Source organism: Salmo salar, chromosome ssa06 (assembly GCF_905237065.1).
Source record: "Salmo salar chromosome ssa06, Ssal_v3.1, whole genome shotgun sequence".
Lineage (NCBI taxonomy): Eukaryota > Metazoa > Chordata > Actinopteri > Salmoniformes > Salmonidae > Salmo > Salmo salar.
Window position 1 is genome coordinate 14,725,355 of NC_059447.1, and position 20,796 is coordinate 14,746,150.

Here is a 20,796-nt window from a genome sequence, read left to right on the forward strand (position 1 = left end):
TATCTTTTTTTAAATCCATTATTATGAACCGTTCTCTCCTCAGCAGCCTCCACTGAATTGTCGCTATACAGTGTTTAAGAGAGGTTAATCCTCTTTCACTGGAACAGAGGCTTGGGGCGGGGACATTACTCTATCACTTCTAGTGTAATTCTCTGGATCCACCAAACACTTTGCATGGTAAAGGGAGGGGCTTAGACAACAGATTAGATACTGAGAGAAATGTTTCCTGATCTGTTTAGATAACAGTCCCTTTAGGGGCTGGTTTCTCAGACACAGGTTAAGCCTAGTCCAGGACTAAAAAGCTCGTTTGAGTCCAGGATTAGGCTCCTGTGTCTGGGAAATTGCACCCTAAAAGTCTAGTTGTTAGTGAAATAATAATGAAAAGATCAAAATCTTAATTTGAATTGTCTGATACTCTATGTGCTGATGTTTGCGGTGTTGCGGCTGGCTAAGTCATTCAATGTTAATTCATGTGCATGGTTCCTGTCCAATGAACGTAGTAAACAACGATGAAATGAATACGAATACAACATTATTTCTACCCAGCTGTTTTGATGTTATGTATTCTGACTTCTTGTGTGATTAACTAAAGGTGGGATGTTTTAGACGTGTAGTGATGAGAATCTAGTGTAAAATACCCAAACGTATAGTCATGTATGATGTAGACCCCCCCCCCCCCAAAATAAGATCACACAAGGATGTCATTCATTAAAAAAATAGTGCTCTTTATTATAAATTATTGAAATGTCATATGAATATAAATATGTGCAAAGTTTTTAGTTCTGCTTGCTTCTGCGATCTCTTTTTCTTCAAACTCGTTCATGCTTCTACTGCAGCCAGTCACCGGGCTAGACAATAATGAATATCTTTATAAAAGATAGGAGAAAACCTGTTTGCATTTTTCTGTCAGTCATGTAAACATTGTCTGGTTTTAAGAAACATAAATTGAACAGGATGAACCTTAGATGCTCTCTTTGAGAGGAAGAGCGATTCTCAGATTTTAATACATTCAATAGCAAGTGATATCTGGTATCCTGTCTGTGGCACAAATACCACCACATTCATCGGTGTATATTTCCTATCCACTGAGGGCCTACCCGGACTCTATTTCCTCTGTATATAGTGATGTTATTATCTCAAGTATAAAAGCAACCCCTCATTCATTTTTTTGTCATGCAAGTATTTGTTGTTCGGTCAAGAAACTGTTTTGTTGGTGAGTTCAGGGCAGGTTTGGCATGTTCAAATCAAAAGCCCTGCCAATCAACCAATCATTACACACATCTTCAACACCTTAAGTCTCAAATATCATTTTCTCCATTCGGCCATTTGTGTGCTTCACACTTCTGTAACATTGGGTCATAATTGGTTTGCAGTTCTGGCTTTTTTTCCTAACGAAATACACAAAAATTGATTCAAAGTGTAATGTTGGAGGTGGTGACGTTAAATGTCCCCTTTGGAACATGGGTTAGAATTCCGGTTGCTAGGCAGCTTCCTGGCAAGGCTGAGACAGAGATCCCAGTTTTCCCAGAGGAGGCCAAAATGCTTGGTGCTCCGACAAACGCGTTTAATACTTCCAGGCTCAGGGCTAATGTCCATGACTAATATCCAACAGCCAGCTAAGGACAGTCATTACAGCCCATCCTGCTGTAATAGTTGAATGGATAGGAGAGGCTGGTGTGTTTGTGTGTGTCTCTCAGGCCGGTGCCGTGCCACAGCCAGACCCCATGGGTAGCAGCAGTGGGAATGTGTGCTTCGTCAGAGGTGTGAAGGCAGGCAAGATGCTGGCTCAGAGCCTTCATCGACTGAAGAGAGAGAGCAGACCACAGGAGGAAGTTATTAGTCATGCAGTGAGGTTAGAGTTGAGGTTGGGAAATAGTTATTTTCTGGTCCAATCGAAGGCCTGACTGACACACATCTGAACCAATTAGCAGCACGCCGACTGTCCGTTTAGCCTCTCAATGAACCAGTCCTCCTTTCTCTCTCTCTCTCTCCTTCTCTCTCTTTCTGTCTCTCTCTCTCTCTTTCTCTCTCTCTCTCTCTGCATGAATGAGACTGGAAAGTCTGATGACGACGCCCACCTCTTGTCTTTTGGTTGGCAGCCTGTTGAGAGTGACTGGCTGACGTTGGACCAGTATAGCTCTACTCCTCATGGTAACGTTATATCACTCCTGGGCTTGGGAGACAGGTACAGTACAGCCCTTATGAGAACCACAATACCAAGCATCTTCTTCTTACTGTCTCAGACTGACTCATGTTGCTGCCTTCCCCTCTGCCTCGGCACCCTGATGTGGGTGAACCATCCCTCTAAGACACAGATACAGACAGTCATATTCCCCCCCCCCCAGTTCTGTGGGGTACTGCCACACTGTCTCTCACACCGGCCCAAGTCCCCTTCATAACGCCTTCATCAAGTCTGATGCCATCGAGGCACTACATGTCCAGAGAGGGGCCTAGATGGGCGCGTCGTACTCCTGCAGGAACTCTTTGAGCGGGTGGGGAAGCTGGTCCCGTTTGCTGGATATGTCCAGGTGTCCGTTGACTGTTTTCCTACACAGGTGCTGCAGGCTGGACATAGTGGAGGAGAAAGGTTTGAGGAGCTCCAGAGGGATCTTCTCCCCTCCAGAGTAGATGTAGTAGGAGGCGTTCCCTCCCCTCGTGTTTTTCTCCACCAACGAAGCCCCTTTGGTGGGTGGCATGTAGTGGTGGACCAGCTTGAGCACGCAGTCGAAGCGGGGCACAGCCTGCATGCTCTTGGGGTCCGTCTGAAGTAAGAAGGACCCAGAGTCACACTGGATGCGCAGGTTCTTGGTGCCAGACGCCGTCTTGACGCTGAGCGTGAAGAAGTGTCGGTTGTCGGAGCTGTCGCGGATCAGGAAGGTGCCGACGGACTCGGTGGCCAGCATGGCGTTGGCCTCCTTGCCATTGATAGAGCCCCAGTAGAAGCCGCTCTCCTGGAGCTTGTGCAGGGTGGTGACGACGAGCTGGTACTGCACCTTGGAGCTGAAGGTCTTGTAACGGTGAGGCAGCCGCATGGTGGTGTTGAAGGGGCTGCTGCTCATGACGGAGTCAAACTTGCTGTGGGCTACCATGGCGCTGCACACTGCTTCTTTGCGACCTGCCTGGTGAGCACTGGGCACCACACAGACAACAGAAGACTAGAAGGAGGAGGTCGGAGAGTAGAGGTCACGAATCTCCCTACAGAGGTCAAGGCCTTTAGTTTTGTTGTTGTTGTGTCTGGAGAGGATAGTCCTGGAGAAAAAGCAGAGAAAATCATCAGTGTCCAAAGTATCTGCTCAGAGTGGACTGATTTGGGCATTGAGTGGACCTCAGGGCATTTGGCAATATGATCCAAATAACTGACGTTTAGTTTATGAACTCAAGATATTCAGTTCTATCATTTTAATTATAGAAATAAATAACAGTCGATAAAAGGTTTATTTATAGTGTAATTGTTTTAGGACTGAGAGTAATCTAATACTCCTCAACCCATGTAGCTCTCAGGCAAAGATTATGCTTTGGTTATTATTTCAAAGATTCTAATTAAATTCTCTGGTTACATAGTGGAACATTTTTACCAATGAGGCCCTGGCTATTTTTTGTCCTGTAGCGGACTATTGAGAACCACACGAAGTAATATGATTCAACACCGCTCATGTTGCTATCGTCACTCCAATTACGCACTGCTACATGATTTATAACCATATTACTTACAACAAAACGCCTATATGGCGATTGTATGTGAAAAGTGAAAACATTATATTTCAGTAGAATAGACGTGTTTTGCAATTTGCCTGCCGTGTACTCTGTCCTGCTCATTTACAGGAAAGTTTTTTTTTTTATCTCTGCCCTCCGGCTCAGTCACCGCGGTCAGTTCCAGTAAAGTCGAGCTGGCTACTGAGCGGAATCCTTCAACTGTTGCATACAAAAGTCCCATGAAAAGTCCCATGAAAAAAATTGCTAATGATTTATAATGATACATTGTCTTCGCCTTTGCTACTTTTAAACAATAGAATGTCTTATTTCTTACCTTTTACGGTTTCTCTCTGTACTTGGAACTTTGAAAGTTTATCCAATTGCTTCAATCGCTTGAGTATATTTGTTTCCTTGAGCTTGATATCTTGTGTTGTTCAAATTGTAACAATTGTATCCTTCCTGATGTGCAATGTCCTTTATAGTGTCAGTTGTCCTTTGTCTGTGTTCTACCTTGGACTGACTGGACGTTGCTCGTACATCATTTGCCTCTTTAATGATCGCGCAGCGCTTGCGAGTAGCGCTCATAATGTGTCGGGAGGCTCCACCCCCTTGTTTTTCCAGTAAGGGCCTCTTGGCAGATTGTCAGTAAGAAATAGTTTTTTTTAAAGGACGATTCCTGGTATTCAACAGAGAAGTCCTCCCCTCCCCCGCTGTTCCTCCAAAATGAAGTTATGGAGTTCCAAGCAATAACTTTTCCTGCAGCGAATTGCGTGTAAAAACTGTCTGTTATCGCCGTTTTGTATTAGCTTTGCTGGTAAAAGTAATGTTATTATAATGCACTAATTGCATTATAATACCACTGGACTACTATATATTTAGCATGTTATAAACATTATAAAGTAATCAATATGTCCAACCTAATGGTTTGCATAATAGGCCTATATAGTGAAACACATGTTAAGGTAATCACATGATCTGATACATTTGACGTTTTAAGAAGTAGTTTAATTCATCTGAGCACTATTGACAGTGGTTGGTAAATGGCCAGAACACGCAGATGCAAGCTGTTCCTCTCTGGCAGCGGCTGAATGCTATGCCAGTGCCCCGTAGAGGGCGCCAATATGGTTTGATTGGACAGTTCAAGCTTTATACCTACATTTCTAACTTTATTATAGGGACATAGTTTCTTTGGCAATGGCTGTCAGTTTCTTTAGAACATTTTTACATCCTTTGCTTTTCATAGACTACTATCCTATACAGCTCAGTTATCCAGGCTGCATTACTTCCGGCTGTGATAGGGAGTCCCATAGGGCCACGCACAAATTCCCCAGCGTCATCCGGGTTTGGCCGGGGTAGGCCATCACTGTAAATAAGAATTTGTTCTTAACTGACTTGCCTAGTTAAAAAAGGTTAAATAAATAAAAATGGCTAGATCCCAACTGGATAGATGGCTATATGAGACCAAGTCACTACATGCTCACCATGCTCACCCTGCTCACCCTGCTCACCATGCTCACCATGCTCACCCTGCTCACCATGCTCACCATGCTCACCCTGCTCACCCTGCTCACCATGCTCACCCTTCTCACCATGCTCACCCTGCTCACCCTGCTCACCATGCTCACCATGCTCACCCTGCTCACCCTGCTCACCATGCTCACCATGCTCACCCTGCTCACCCTGCTCACCATGCTCACCCTGCTCACCATGCTCACCCTGCTCACCCTGCTCACCATGCTCACCCTGCTCACCCTGCTCACCCTGCTCACCATGCTCACCATGCTCACCCTGCTCACCCTGCTCACCCTGCTCACCATGCTCACCATGCTCACCATGCTCATAAACATGTCCATTTTATTCTTAATATCATTTCAATCATTCAATCAAAGTATACATTTGAACGAAAGGAGTTGGGAAATTCGGGACACTACAGGAAGATGTAAATATGGAATAGCTTCTAACAAAACACAAAAACACTGATGGTTTAACATCCCTTAGAGTAAATCACGTGATCTGATACATTTTGTAGTGTAAGACGTTGAACTAGCAGAGCGTACTCTAGTCGTGTCCAAAATGGCACCCTAGTACTTTAGACTAGGATCAATAGGGCTCTGGTCAACAGTAGTGCACTACATAGATGCCATTTGGGATGCAGCCCTAGTGTTACACTCCCTGTCTCCATGTACTGTAATGTGTGACTTGTTCCCTACTCATCATCCTCTGTTTCTCCCTTCCTGTTTACTCATCAGAGATCTGACTGACACAAGCCCTGAGGATGGGTTTAACCAGCCAGTCTATGGTAATGAAGGTGGTTCAATGGTGATTAACTTTGACCCCGGGGGGGGATATCTGAAGAGTTGCATTGGCTCCCCGAGGTAATGCAGAGGCATTAGGCTCAGAGGGCTACTTACAGTCTAGTGGCACACAGGCAACCCGGGCTCAAACACACCAGGCCAGGTTTCTACCACTCCCTGCCATCTCACCCACCTCAATGTCTCCACTCTAATATTCATCCGCCCAGGGAGGGAAGACACCAGGCAGGCCAACCCAGAAAGAGACAGAGAGAGAGAGAGAAGGAAAGAGAGAGAGAGAAAGAGAGAGAAAAAGAGAGCGAGAGAGAAAAAGAGAGAGAGAGAAAGAGAGAAAGAGAGAGAGAGAAAGAGAAAGAGAGAGAGAGAGACAACTGTGTGCTTATCAAAAGCAAACCAGTAAGTTAGGCAGTGGGCACAGGACATTAACGAGGGCTGCGTGCTCCATTTGATCATTTTCTTAACCAGATCTTTACTGAGAGGGGGATGGGGGAGACTAAAGAGAGAAGGCAGGGGTAGGGCCGGCTCCAGGCATAAGTGACATGAGCAGGAGATTTGCTGTAAAACTGCACATGTTTTCTCTCTGCCCCGTGGCCTATGGAGCAGCAAGAGGAACTGCCCGTCCCTACCTTGAGGCTATGCTCAAACCCTACACCCCAACCTGAGTACTCAGTTCTGCCACCTCTGGGCTCTTGGCCCCATCTTCCAAAAACATCTGAAACCCTACCTCTTCAAAGAGTATCTTAATAATAATACATTGTCTCCCCCCACTAGTACTGACTTTGATAATAGCTACTTTATTGAGGAAAAACATAGTACTATGACTGTGATATATGGTTTTCCCACCTAGCTATCTTAAGATGAATGCACTAACTGTAAGTTGCTCTGGATAAGAGCATCTGCTAAATTACTAAAATACAATATGTAAATGTGACAAAATGAGCAGAATTGCATGACATTTGTTATAAAATTGCTCAACTTTTCTCTGCCCTATGGCAAAATGTGTAAAATTGCAGGAAATGTGTGAATATCGCCATCAAGAGGGGGGCCACTAAAATGTTTTGCCTGGGAGGGGGGTACCCCAACCAAATCTGGCTTAGGGCCCCCAAAAGACTAGGGCCAGCCCTGTCAGGGGGGATGATGCCGCATTGGCACAGCACATAATGAGCTTTGGAGAGAGCCAGCTGTGTCTACAGAGGTGAGTCAGGTGCCTGGTGATTCAGATCAGACCTCTAGACTGGGTGACTAGGGTTGTGTCCTAAATGGCACCCTTTCAAGAGCCCTATGGGCCCTGGTCAAAAGAAGGGCACGACATAGGGGATAGGGTGCCAAATGGGATGCAGCCTAGGGGGGAAAGCAGCCAGTAAGACAACTACACTGTATTCCTGTTGTTTTCCAGAAAACCCTGTTGTGTCATCAGTGTGAGACGGGCACGCGGCTGGTTACCAGGCCCTCCTGGGGGAAGAATGGAAGTGAATAGAGAGGAGACGTGGTGTTGAGTTGGCCCAACCAGGAAAGAGGAAGTCATAGGAAGTCATCACACAGCCAGTCTAGGGATCTCATTGTCTTAGACACCTGGCAGACATCAAAGAAGCCATCATATTGTAGCCTACACCGACACCAGAACAGATTGAATTCAAATGAAAAACAAATGACTTTATTTAAAGTGCATTGTCAGAGTCTTCTGATAATGGAGGATGGTGAATGAATACTACGGGCCTAATGATCTTATCTCTGTCCTGCTGTGTAGCTTCCATTCATTGACTTTACCACAGGATGTTGGTGTAAAAGTAAATGATAATTTTTCATTTACAATCAAGGCTGAGAGGAATGACTTTTTAAACAGCGGGGTGGAGGATGACGCACAATACAAGTTCCAATGTTTCACTGTCTGCCTGCCAACAACTCTGGTCTGTGTACTTAACCTGGAGGGTAGTGGTCAGATCTCTGGTCTGTCCGGGGTCAGCAGGACCTGTCTACTACTAACTGACCTGTACCTGTAACTCCCAGCTCTCCTCTGCTGTTCCTGTGTGCTCTCCGGGCATTTGGCAGGACGTCTGAAAAACAGGTTGAGAGGCTTGGCTGGGTAGACACAAGTATGCAAGCACAGATTCACACACAAAGATGCATGCACACATACACGCACACACAGAGACATTAGACAAGTCTGTATTCTGTCTCATCAAACAGTCACCCAGGTTTATAGTATGACTAAACCAGAGTAGGTGAGTTACACTTAACAAATACAGCCTAAGGTGTTCCAGTACTGTCTTACTGTACAAACGTTTTGAGACATTTTACTATTTACTATTCACCCTCTCCAAACCTCGAAGTGGAGCGACGAATTGGAGTGAGTTGAAGTGACTTGAAGTGGAGTGACCTTTCCTATAGAAGAGGATAGGATGAGGTACTGTGACTATTTGGTGGTCTGAAACATTCAGCTTCAAGGGGAAGAAACTGCTTCATACTGACTCAGAGACAAGCTTCCAGTACATCCATTTATTGGGTAGAAAAAGGGGGATGAGTGGAGGAATGAAAAGCAGAAAAATGTAGTCAGAATTTTTATATTTTGCTGTTCCCGGATTGGCGGAGTTTGATTTATCTGTAACATATCTTAAGAGCTTTTTGTTATGCTACTTTTCATGAGATTTTCTATGGCATTGCCCTTGACGAACGAAGAAAGGCCTAGCTTTCAGTATTTAGACAGCTGGATACGCTGAAGGTTTCAACTCAGGTTGAGGCTACAAAGGTTCAACACTTGTGAAATGCTATTTGCTGAAACCCCTTTTAGGCCCACAGAAGCAGTTACATGCTGCTCAGATTGAATGTAGATTTAGGCCTAAAGTCCATGCACCCAGCTAGATTGGCTTAAACATAGGCTACACATTTTTCTGCGATAAAATACAATTGCAGCATGGATTTGGACTCTACTCTTGGTGGATGCTTACAATTTTCAGAATGAGACACGTGTGTCCTCATGCATTCATCTGTAAACACTAAAAGGCCTCCATTTCTAATGGAGGATGGTGAATGAATACTACGGGCCTAATGATCTTATCTCTATCCTGCTTTGTAGCTTCCATTCATTGACTTTACCACAGGATGTTGGTGGCAACTTAATTGGGGAGGACGGGCTCGTGCTAGTGGCTGAAATGGCATAAGAGGAATAGTATCAAAACCATCAAACACCTGGTTTCTATGTGTTTGATGCCATTCCATTTGCTCCGCTCCAGCCACTATTATGAACCGTCCTCCCCTCAACAGCCTCCACTGGAGTTTACAGTAGATGAAATGTCTAGGGTAAAGTGTTGCATTATTACTGTTGACAGTACAGTACCTGGAAGTGATGGGATATGGAGGAATGTTCCTGGCACCAGAGCTATCTTATTCCTGTTTGGAGACTAGCACCACCGTAGCTTTAGTTCCTGTTTGGAGGCTAGCACCACCATAGCTTTAGTTTCTGTCTGGAGGTGGTGCACCACTGTAGATTTAGTTCCTGTGTGAGAAAATAAAATCATACTATACATAGGAATGTGTCAGCTTCTTCTTTCATGTGAAATTCAAAGAATTCTGTGCACAGCTGTAGTGTAATTTGGTAAAACCATAACTTGCCCAATGCAAGAAAGTCATGCTCAGACCATCCCTATTCCCTGATATCGAAATGACCATGACTTCCTGGTTAGTTGAGTAAGACCACTGGGTACATTACTAATCAGGCAACATTGATTTCCAGTTAACTGAGCTGAACAACTGACTTATGTATATAAAAAAAGGTTCTGAATGTAGAACAATCCTACAGTGTTTCTAAAACTATGCTAAGCATCTTGAACAGTTACCACGTCAAAGAAATATGTCAACACACCATAAAAGCAGACTTGTCTGGTGAACTTGATGTTTTAGACTAGTCATGCTTAGAGAGCTGATTTTTGAATGGACGGAGAAGAATAGAGCTTTGTGATGGCTTTCTCCCCACGTCTTCAAAATGCATTAACTGGCGCTAAGAAGATACCACACAGGCCGCCCAATCATTGTGGTTACCAAAAATATTTTTGATGTATTGTTTTGGCGTGTAGGAAGTGAAGTAAGGACATTTTCCCATGAAATGTCTATTTTCACAGGTTATTTATGTAGATGCTGCAATACATCTCTGGCTCTTCAGGGAAAATATATTTCAGTCTTTTATACATCTATCTTTTATACATCCAATGTACGAGGGAACAACACATCAAAGTGATAGAAAATGATAAAAAAGGCAGTGAAAATGTTTTACATGTTGTTATCATTGTGTTCTAAGCTCCCTCGTCTGTTTGGAACAGACCTTTATGCCCTCGTCACGCCCTGACCGTAGAAAGCCTTTTTTATTTCTCTATTTGGGTAGGTCAGGGTGTGATTTGGGTGGGCATTCTAGAGTATGTTTATCTAGTTTCTTTTTTCTATGTTGTGTTCTAGTTTCTTTTTTCTATGTTGGGGTTTTTGTATGATTCCCAATTAGAGGCAGCTGGTCATCGTTGTCTCTAATTGGGGATCATATTTAAGTAGTTGTTTTTCCCACCTGTGTTTGTGGGAGATTATTTTGAGTTAGTGCATGTTGCACCTTTTCGTCACGGTTTGTGTTTTGTTTATAGTTTGTTTGGTTAAGTTTCACAATCAAATAAAAGATGTGGAACGATATTCACGCTGCGCCTTGGTCTCCCCCTATAAACGTACGTGACACCTCTGGTTATTCCATGAATATTTACACTGATAGTAATTGTATGGTAGAGGGAGATGTTCCAATTGTTAGAGGCTAATGTAGAACTCACCAATGGGTCTGATTGCTTTAGTAGACTAATGTAGAACTCACCAATAGGTCTGATTGCTTTAGTAGTGTCACGTTCGTTGAAATGATCGGACCAAAGCGCAGCGTGAGTAGCGTTCCACATAATTTATTAGAAAGTGAAACTTAAAGATTAAACGAACCGTGACTACAAAGCAACTACACATAAACAATATCCCACAACCCACAAGTGAAAAACAAGCTACTTAAGTATGATCCCCAATTAGAGACAACGATTACCAGCTGCCTCTAATTGGGAATCATACACAATCACCAACATAGAAAAACAAACCTAGAACCCCACATAGAAATAATAAACTAGACTAGCTAAACCCCCAGTCACGCCCTGACCTACTCTAACATAGAAAATAAGAGCTTTCCATGGTCAGGACGTGACAGTACCCCCCCCCCCCCAAAGGTGCGGACTCCGACCGCAAAACCTGAAACAAAAAAGGGAGGGTTATGGGGGGGTGTATAGTGTCGGTGGCGGCTCTGGTGCAGGACGAAGAACCCTCTCATCCTGCGGATCCGCCAGCATTGTAGGCGGCTCTGGTGCAGAACGAAGAACCCTCTCATCCTGCAAATTCGCCAGCATCGGTGGAGGCTCCAGGCTGCGGACCGTCGCCGGAGGCTCCGGGCTGCGGACCGTCCCCGGAGGCTCCGGGCTGCGGACCGTCCCCGGAGGCTCTTGACTGGGAACTGTCGCCGGAAGCTCTGGACTGGGAACTGTCGCCAGAAGCTCTTGACTGGGTACTGTCGCCAGAAGCTCTTGACTGGGTACTGTGGCCGGAAGCTCTGGACTGGGTACTGTCGCCGGAAGCTCTGGACTGGGTACTGTCGCCGTAAGCTTTGGACTGGGTACTGTCGTTGGTAGCTCTGGACTGTGAAGGCGCACCGGAGGCCTGGTGTGTGGAGCTGGGACAGGTGGCCCCAGACTGGTGACACGCACCCTCAGGGCGAGTACGGGGAGCAGGCACAGGACGCACCTGACTGAGGACACGCACTTCAGGAAGAGTGCAAGGAGGAGGCACAGGGTGTACTGGACTGGGAATGCACACTGCAGGCCTAGTACGTGGAGCCGGCGCAAGTAGCGCCAGACTGGTGACACACACTTCAGGGCGAGTGCAGAGAGCAGGCACAGGACGCACTGGGCTGTGGAGGCGCACTGGCGACCTGGTGCGGAAAACCGGCACAGTTGGCGCCAGACTGGAGACACGCACCTCAGGGCGAGTGCGAGGAACAGGATGTACCTGACTAAGGACACTCACTTCAGAAAGAGTGCGAGGAGGAGGCAAAGGACGTACTGGACTGGGAATGTGCACTGGAGGCCTAGTGCGTGGCACTGGCTCAGGTGGCGCCAAACTGGTGACATGCACTTCAAGGAGAGTGCGAGGAGCTGGCACAGGACGTATTGGGCTGTGGAGGCACACTGGAGGTCTGGAATGTAAAGCTGGCACAACCCATCCTGGCTGGATGCTCACTTTAGCCTGGCAAGTGCAGGGCGCTGGCACAGGACGCACTGAGCTGTGAATGCGCACTGGAGACACCGTGCGTATCACCGCAAAACATGGTGCCTGACCGGTCACACGCTCTCCACGGTGAGTACGGAGAGTTGGCACAGGACGTACTGGGCTGTGAAGGCGCACTGGAGACCTGGTGCGCATAGCCGGCCTCATTTGTACCGGAACTTTAACACACTTCTCGGGATGAGTACGGGGAGCTGACTCAGGTGGCATCTTATGGCTAACATGCTCCTCAGGGAAAATGCCGTACATACTACGCCAAACCAACAGCTCTCTCTTATCACCCCCCTCAACTATCTCACAATACTCCTCGCTCAGTCTCTCCCAATATTCATCTTCGCTCTCAAACTTTCCCCTCGGCTTCGCCGACCAACCCGTGTGCCCCCCCCCCCCCAAAAAAAATACATTTGGGCTGTCTTTCGGGCTGTCTTCGTGGTCGCGAACCCCGGCATCACAGATTCACCTCCCTCGCTGCTTCCGCCTGCTTCCATGGCAGGCTTTTGTCTCCTGCCATTATTTCGTCCCACGTCCAGGATGTCCTCCACTCCTGGCTTTCCTCCCAAGTCCAGGACTCCTTCACCTGGTCACGCTGCTTGGTCCTGGTATGGTGGGATATTCTGGTGGGATATTCGTTGAAATGAGCGGACCAAAGCGCAGCGTGAGTAGCGTTCCACATAATTTATTAGAAAGTGAAACTTTAGAAAAATACAAAACAAATAAAGATTAAACGAACCGTGACTACAAAGCAACTACAAATAAACAATATCCCACAACCCACAAGTGAAAAACAAGCTACTTAAGTATGATCTCCAATTAGAGACAACGATTACCAGCTGCCTCTAATTGGGAATCATACACAATCACCAACATAGAAAAACAAACCTAGAACCCCACATAGAAATAATAAACTAGACTAGCTAACTGACCTACTCTAACATAGAAAATAAGAGCTTTCCATGGTCAGGACGTGACAAGTAGACTAATGTAGAACTCACCAATAGGTTTGATTGCTTTAGTAGACTCATGTAGAACTCACCAATAGGTCTGATTGCTTTAGTAGACTCCCATATCAAAGTGGAAAAAAATGGACTCCCATATCAAAGTAAAAAAAATGGAGGAGCACAGATGAACACACAATGGAAGGTATACCTAGCAGCACTGTTGTGCATGCGTTGCTAGGCATTGGGCAAGATTCTTAGATTCAACCTCCGATTTCAGGAAGGATATTTCAAAAGATGCAGAATCTTCAGACCACAAAGTAACACTCACACCCACCTGTTTCCATCATCAGCATGTTGTGTGACATTTACCGTGCCTGCTAACTCTGATCTGACACTTCTGGCTCTAAGCAATTAATAGGAGGATAGATATGATCCACCACAAGTTTGGTAGTCTTTAATCATCACGGGGAAAGATGGCAGAAAACACTCAAATGAATGTGGGCTGTATCCACCTTGCTGGACAAGGTCTAGCGTTTTTATGGCAGTGAAAACCTTGCTGGGTTTGGGGTCTAATATCTTTGCTGTCTGGGATGAAGCAAGCACACACATTTTCTTCAGGAAATGCAGCTCTTCTAGTTCGGCACTGTTGATTGTGCCAGTAGTTGCGAAGCGTGAAATCAAATTCTCTAAATGGCCGTTCTTCCTCCAGTAAATGCTTCACAGCCAGGGTGCTTCTTAACAGGCCAGCCCCTTTCTCTCCTAATCATTCATTATGGTCCCTTACTGCTGTCAGCATGTGGTCCCAGTCTGGCCTGGAAGACGAAGAGGAACCCACAGTGTTTCATAGAAAAGACACCTGACACTGCTGTCCCTGGCTGCTGGATCAAATACCTTAGGGGTTTCCCCCCCACAGCCATCAGACTGGGCTGGGTTAGAGAGACGTGGAGAAAGACTTGTGGAACTACAAGAAACCAGGGGTGGAATTAGATGGGAGGAAAAAGCTTCTGGGGGGAAAAAGGTTACTGGGAATTCATCACTGTAAAATCACTAGGAATTCAGTTCAAGAAACCCTTTCAATTCAATAAATCTTTATTGTTCCACGAGATACATTTGGTTAGAGCACCCCCTGAGCACATATACACAAAATTATACAAACAAAAATGAAACCAGTTAATCAGTAACACATCCATGATAAAAGACAATTTAAAATGATTCCCCCACCATGTTCCAGCCCAATTCCATCGCTGGTGTTCCTATACACCTTGGTTTGGGGTGAACAGATCCACATTGGGCTAAATGGTCCTGAGATGTAATCAGTTATGTATTGGAGGGCATCACATGCACCACTTAAAAGTCATTCCATTCTGTCACATGCCCTGTTCTATTTGTGCCCTTGTGTGCTAATGCCATCACAGCTGTAAACAATAAGCCATGGTCAGAGAGGTCTGGATTAATGGTCTCACATCAATCACTCATTATGTTTCCTCAATGTTCTCATGCCACTTGTATTGCACTTTAATGTGCAGGACCTTTATCTCCTGTTTTACCCCATCACTGTGTGTGATAATAATTGTATAAATGTTTCTTCAGTGTTTCCTATTTTCCCCTGTATTCCCCTGTTTTGTCCCCTGCCCCCCCCCAACCCCCTCTTCTGTGTTGTGACATTATTCCTGGCATCTCTGTGCCAATGGGACGCAGGGCAACGTCCCAGGTGGCACTTATAGATGTGTACACATTCCCAGTAGGATCAATGTTTGTTCGCATCCTGCTATTCTTCCATTGACCCTGGCATACAGACAATGCCATAACATACAACATGGCCTCCAGAGAAGGGATGGGTTTGTTTATTTGACAGAGGCATACAGACAATGCCATAACATACAACATGGCCTCCAGAGAAGGGATGGGTTTGTTTATTTGACAGAGGCATACAGACAATGCCATAACATACAACATGGCCTCCAGAGAAGGGATGGGTTTGTTTATTTGACAGAGGCATACAGACAATGCCATAACATACAACATGGCCTCCAGAGAAGGGATGGGTTTGTTTATTTGACAGAGGCATACAGACAATGCCATAACTTACAACATGGCCTCCAGAGAAGGGATGGGTTTGTTTAGTTGACAGTGATGGGAAAATACTTTGTATTGTCAATACGAGAGGATTGAGAAACTCTACACAGACGTGGTAGTTGTTTAGTCACTTCCTCACACACACACACACACACACACACACACACACACACACACACACACACACACACACACACACACACACACACACACACACACACACACACACACACACACACACAGACACACACACACACACACACACACACACACACTTTACCACTTGCTCACTTCCCGTCTGGTTTTATTCCTGACATCAGCCTAAGGTGAGGCAATGAGAGGAATAGAGACCGCTGCTGGGTTCAAGTGGAAGATGGGACAATCACGTGATGGAGTTACCAAAAAGGAAGGCGCATGTTTCAATTTAGCCATGTGCATTGAGGTAGGCACTATTAGGAGGTTCTCTAAAGCTACTGTTGACTTGAATATTTAGTCCCCTGGGGGTGAAACCTGTTTTCTGAGGAAGACCTGGCGAGAAGAGAAGTGAGACTAGAATGAGAAAACGCATCATGTGCCTGACCAGTGTTGGAATCTCGACAGTCATATATTTGAAGGGAGGTTGTGAGAATGGAGAATGGAAAATCCTGCATGATATTATTACTGTCACATTCGTGGCTCTGTCGTGGTTTGAGGAAGCAGTTAAAGATGGAAGGGAGTGTCACTAACGTCATGAGGCCGACCTGACAATGTGTCAATGTGCACCACACGTGACCAAAACTCCTTGGAAGTGAATAGTAACAGATACTGTCTTTCTTTTCAGTGAACTGCACATGATACAGGAGTAGTCTTTAGAGGCTGTGAAATTCATGTGGATTCCATAACCATTAAATTAACATTAGCAGGAAACAGTATATTCTAAATACTCATTTGATTGACATAATGAATGATAATTGACATTGACATTTACTGGCATGCTAATAACATTATCTGTGCCACCCACCACATGAAATGTTCATTAAATGGCCATAGGGCAATTCTGACAAATGTCAAATGGGCTGGTCCATCTTAAGACCAGTGGGCCACTCTAAATTAGGGCTTGAGGAAAACATTTGCCTGTGTGTTAGAAGTGCCCGGCTGGATTTCTAGTCCCAGTCCGTCCCTGGGAGTTGTATTCATATTATGAGGTCACTCAGGTCACCCCTATTGAGGTGTGTTTAAATCCCCATTAGCAACTTCCATTTTGGCAACAACCCTTCCCCCGAAGTCTACACACTCCTGAACAGATACACAATGCAGAGGTTGGTGGTGGATGGGCCATGTATATATCAATTTTTTTCTAATAATAAAATAAACAAATACACAATACAATACTAAACCGTTCTGGACAGAAACAGCACATATGATATACAGTGTGTTCCATAGTATAATCTGCATTACACTGGATATTACACATCATAGGTTTACACTAGATCCCCCCAAATAACTGGAGGGTTGCTATGGGTGTGGGACAATCGGGGGTTACATTTTCTAATAACTTTCATGAGCCAATCAAAAGCCATTATGAATGCTTTTAAATGCTTCATAAATGATTATACATCCACTGGGTTTACATATAGGAAGTGTGCCAGCAACGTGATCAACGGCCCCGTCAGGAAATCTGATTCCATCATCTTTCTGAGATAATAGGATTCATTTGATCCTACATCCACTCAGAGACAGACTGGGACCACGAATCGGTCCGCCATTTCTGACATATCGGGTGATTTTTTTCAGAGGCCCACATTATTAGCCAAATAATGATAATTCTGAACAAAACCCCCAATTTAGACTGACCCACTGGTCCTTAAAGATGGACCAGCCCATCTGGCATTTTCCCAAACTGCCCTATGGCCAGTTCGTTTCTGCCTCCACCTATCTCATTCAGCCCCATTACAGCCTCCACCATCAGTCCATCAGTATTGAACGTACAATGAGGAGATGGCGAAACGGAGAAGCCAATGACATAATGGGAATCTTAGAAATGGACTTCGATTCCCACAAACCCCCAAAATAGCCATCTGATGTCATCAGGCAGATGGTAAATAATCTGTCTGCACCATAATAGCAAAGGTTGTTTGGCTGAGAAGGGACTCTGAATGGGCTTTGTAGACACACACACACACACACACACACACACACACACACACACACACACACACACACACACACACACACACACACACACACACACACACACACACACACACACACACACACACACACACACACACACACACACACACACACACACACACACACACACACACACACACACACACACACACACACAAAGACAAAGACGTGCAAACATACGCACAGAGACACACACAGACATACAGAGACACTCAGACACAAACACAGACACACAGAGACATGCATAGAGGCACACAGAAGCGCACAGAGATACACAGAGACACACAGAGAGACACAGAGACACACAGAGACACAGATACACACAGAGACACACATAGAGACACACAGAGACACAGATAGACACACGTAGAGACACAGAGACACACAGAGAAACACATAGAGACACACAGAGACACAGATAGACACACGTAGAGACACAGAGACACACAGAGACACACATAGAGACACACAGAGACACAGATAGACACACGTAGAGACACAGAGACACACAGAGACACACATAGAGACACACAGAGACACAGATAGACACACGTAGAGACACAGAGACACACAGAGAAACACACAGAGACACACAGAGACGCACGTAGAGACAGACATTCATAAAGCCATCTATAACACGGTAGTAGTAACCTGATCCTGGGCAGTGCCAGTAAGCAGTGTCTGACATATCTGGATGGATTTAGAGAGCATGTGTAAGGTTCCAACACGGTCCAGGATACAGGGGTTGCTGTGCATCAATGTCCTGCGGAGGGTTGGGCCTTGACAATGTGTTATACCAGGTCTGCAAGAAAACACTGTTACTTTATGGGAATGTTCACTAGGGCTGCAGAAAGCCACTGTAACTTTACGGGAATGTTCACTAGCGCTGCAGAAAGCCACTGTAACTTTACGGGAACGTTCACTAGCGCTGCAGAAAACCACTGCAACTTTACGGGAATGTTCACTAGGGCTGCAGAAAGCCACTGTAACTTTATGGGAATGTTCACTAGCGCTGCAGAAAGCCACTGTAACTTTACAGGAACGTTGACTAGGGCTGCAGAAAGCCACTGTAACTTTACGGAAATGTTCACTAGGGCTGCAGAAAGCCACTGTTACTTTACGGGAACGTTCATTAGGGCTGCAAAAAGCCACTGTAACTTTACGGGAATGTTCACTAGGGCTGCAGAAAGCCACTGTTACTTTACGGGAATGTTCATTAGGGCTGCAGAAAGCCACTGTAACTTTACGGGAATGTTCACTAGGGCTGCAGAAAGCCACTGTAACTTTACGGGAACATTCACTAGGGCTGCAGAAAGCCACTGTTACTTTACGGGAACATTTACTAGGGCTGCAGAAAGCCACTGTAACTTTACGGGAACGTTCACTAGGGCTGCAGAAAGCCACTGTAACTTTACAGGAACGTTCACTAGGGCTGCAGAAAGCCACTATAACTTTACCTGAACGTTCACTAGGGCTGCAGAAAGCCACTGTAACTTTACGGGAACGTTCACTAGGGCTGCAGAAAGCCACTGTAACTTTACGGGAACGTTCACTAGGGCTGCAGAAAGCCACTATAACTTTAGGCCAACGTGTTTAATAGAGGTGGTTCAGTCAATAATGCACACTCCTTTGATGAGAAACCTTGTCTCAGACTTGAAGACTGGCATTAGCTCCCCAAGATTGAATAAAGGTTCATAATAAATAAACTTTACTCATCACATGGAATGGGGTCACTGAACAACCTTCTTTACAACAGGAAAGTTTCATTGTTCTATACCTGGTGATCCTCTCAGACCTCGTCATTCAGTCACATATGGCCTCATTTACTGCAGCAGGAACACTGGGATCAAAGCGTTTTCTTCTGGATGAGGAGCCCAGTGCATCCTGGGTGATGGGTGAGGGAGTTATGTGTCCACAAACATCTGTGGCTGAGTCAAAGCCTCCAGACACTAGTTTAGACTATGCAGTAAAGGTGACTTATCAAAGTTAGATCATGCATGAAACCCAGGTCGCCTTAGCCCATTGAGCTAAAGCCTTTCCATAACCAGGCCACTTAAGAACCCATTCTGATTTACAATGACAGCTAGGAGGTAACCTTGCTTGATCACTAGCGTTGGTGCCCCGGGCACTGTCTCATTGAGAGGCTAGGACCTGGATTCAAGCCCAGTCAGTCACACTGACTGTAGGCACAGTCTTAATATCAGTGGGATCAATCATTCTCATTGACCACCTGGGAGAGTGTAACACCAGGGATTCTGGTCTTGAATACAGACTCAGTCCTTGATCAGCATGTTGCTGAGTGGCTGTTGTCTCTTGTGGGTGTGACTGGATGTTCTATTCAAGTGTTCCCTGCTCTGCAGGGTGTTCTGGGTACTGGATGTCCTCTTCAAGTGTTTTCTGCTCTGCAGGGTGTTCTGGGTACTGGATGTCCTCTTTAAGTGTTCCCTGCTCTGCAGGGTGTTCTGGGTACTGGACGTTCTATTCAAGTGTTTCCTGCTCTGCAGGGTGTTCTGGGTACTGGATGTCCTCTTCAAGTGTTTTCTGCTCTGCAGGGTGTTCTGGGTACTGGATGTCCTCTTTAAGTGTTTTCTGCTCTGCAGGGTGTTCTGGGTACTGGATGTCCTCTTTAAGTGTTTTCTGCTCTGCAGGGTGTTCTGGGTACTGGATGTCCTCTTTAAGTGTTTTCTGCTCTGCAGGGTGTTCTGGGTACTGGATGTCCTCTTTAAGTGTCCCCTGCTCTGCAGGGTGTTCTGGGTACTGGATGTCCTCTTTAAGTGTTCCCTGCTCTGCAGGGTGTTCTGGGTACTGGATGTCCTCTTTAAGTGTTTCCTGCTCTGCAGGGTGTTCTGGGTACTGGATGTCCTCTTTAAGTGTTTTCTGCTCTGCAGGGTGTTCTGGGTACTGGATGTCCTCTTTAAGTGTTCCCTGCTCTGCAGGGTGTTCTGGGTACTGGATGTCCTCTGAGCTCTGAGCTCCACTCATTGTTCACCTCCTTTCTTGCTGCACCCCCAACCTCCAGTACCTGTCTGTAACCATTGTTTTGTACTTTCTCTATTGCGCTGGTCTTTTTGTGTGGTAGTTCCTCAGAGTGAGTCATGCACAGATTACATCTTTTCTCTCTCAGTCCTGTGTTAGAATTCCCTCACTCCTACACGTACGGTCAGTGACCTCTGGAAACAGAAGAACAGTGTCCCTAACTAACAGTAAGGTATTGTTACAAAATCTCTCACAGGGTGTTTCGAACCAGCACCAAGTTCATTAACAAT

General features: G+C 45.6%; 1 protein-coding gene across 1 annotated transcript; it reads right to left on the reverse strand.

Moving 5' to 3' along the window:
• Nucleotides 1–704: 704 nt before the first annotated feature.
• LOC106606429 (suppressor of cytokine signaling 3) lies at nucleotides 705–4,261 on the reverse strand. Its single transcript, XM_014202622.2, has 2 exons — nucleotides 4,028–4,261; nucleotides 705–3,249 (listed from the first exon to the last, which is right to left on the reverse strand). The coding sequence occupies exon 2, from the start codon at nucleotides 3,087–3,089 to the stop codon at nucleotides 2,451–2,453; it is 639 nt and encodes a 212-aa protein (XP_014058097.1). The 5' UTR covers nucleotides 3,090–3,249; nucleotides 4,028–4,261; the 3' UTR covers nucleotides 705–2,450.
• Nucleotides 4,262–20,796: the final 16,535 nt, after the last annotated feature.

Bases quoted from the DNA above. Each gene is read 5' to 3' on its own strand.
- LOC106606429 (XM_014202622.2), bottom strand. From the start codon at position 3,089: ATGGTAGCCCACAGCAAGTTTGACTCCGTCATGAGCAGCAGCCCCTTC.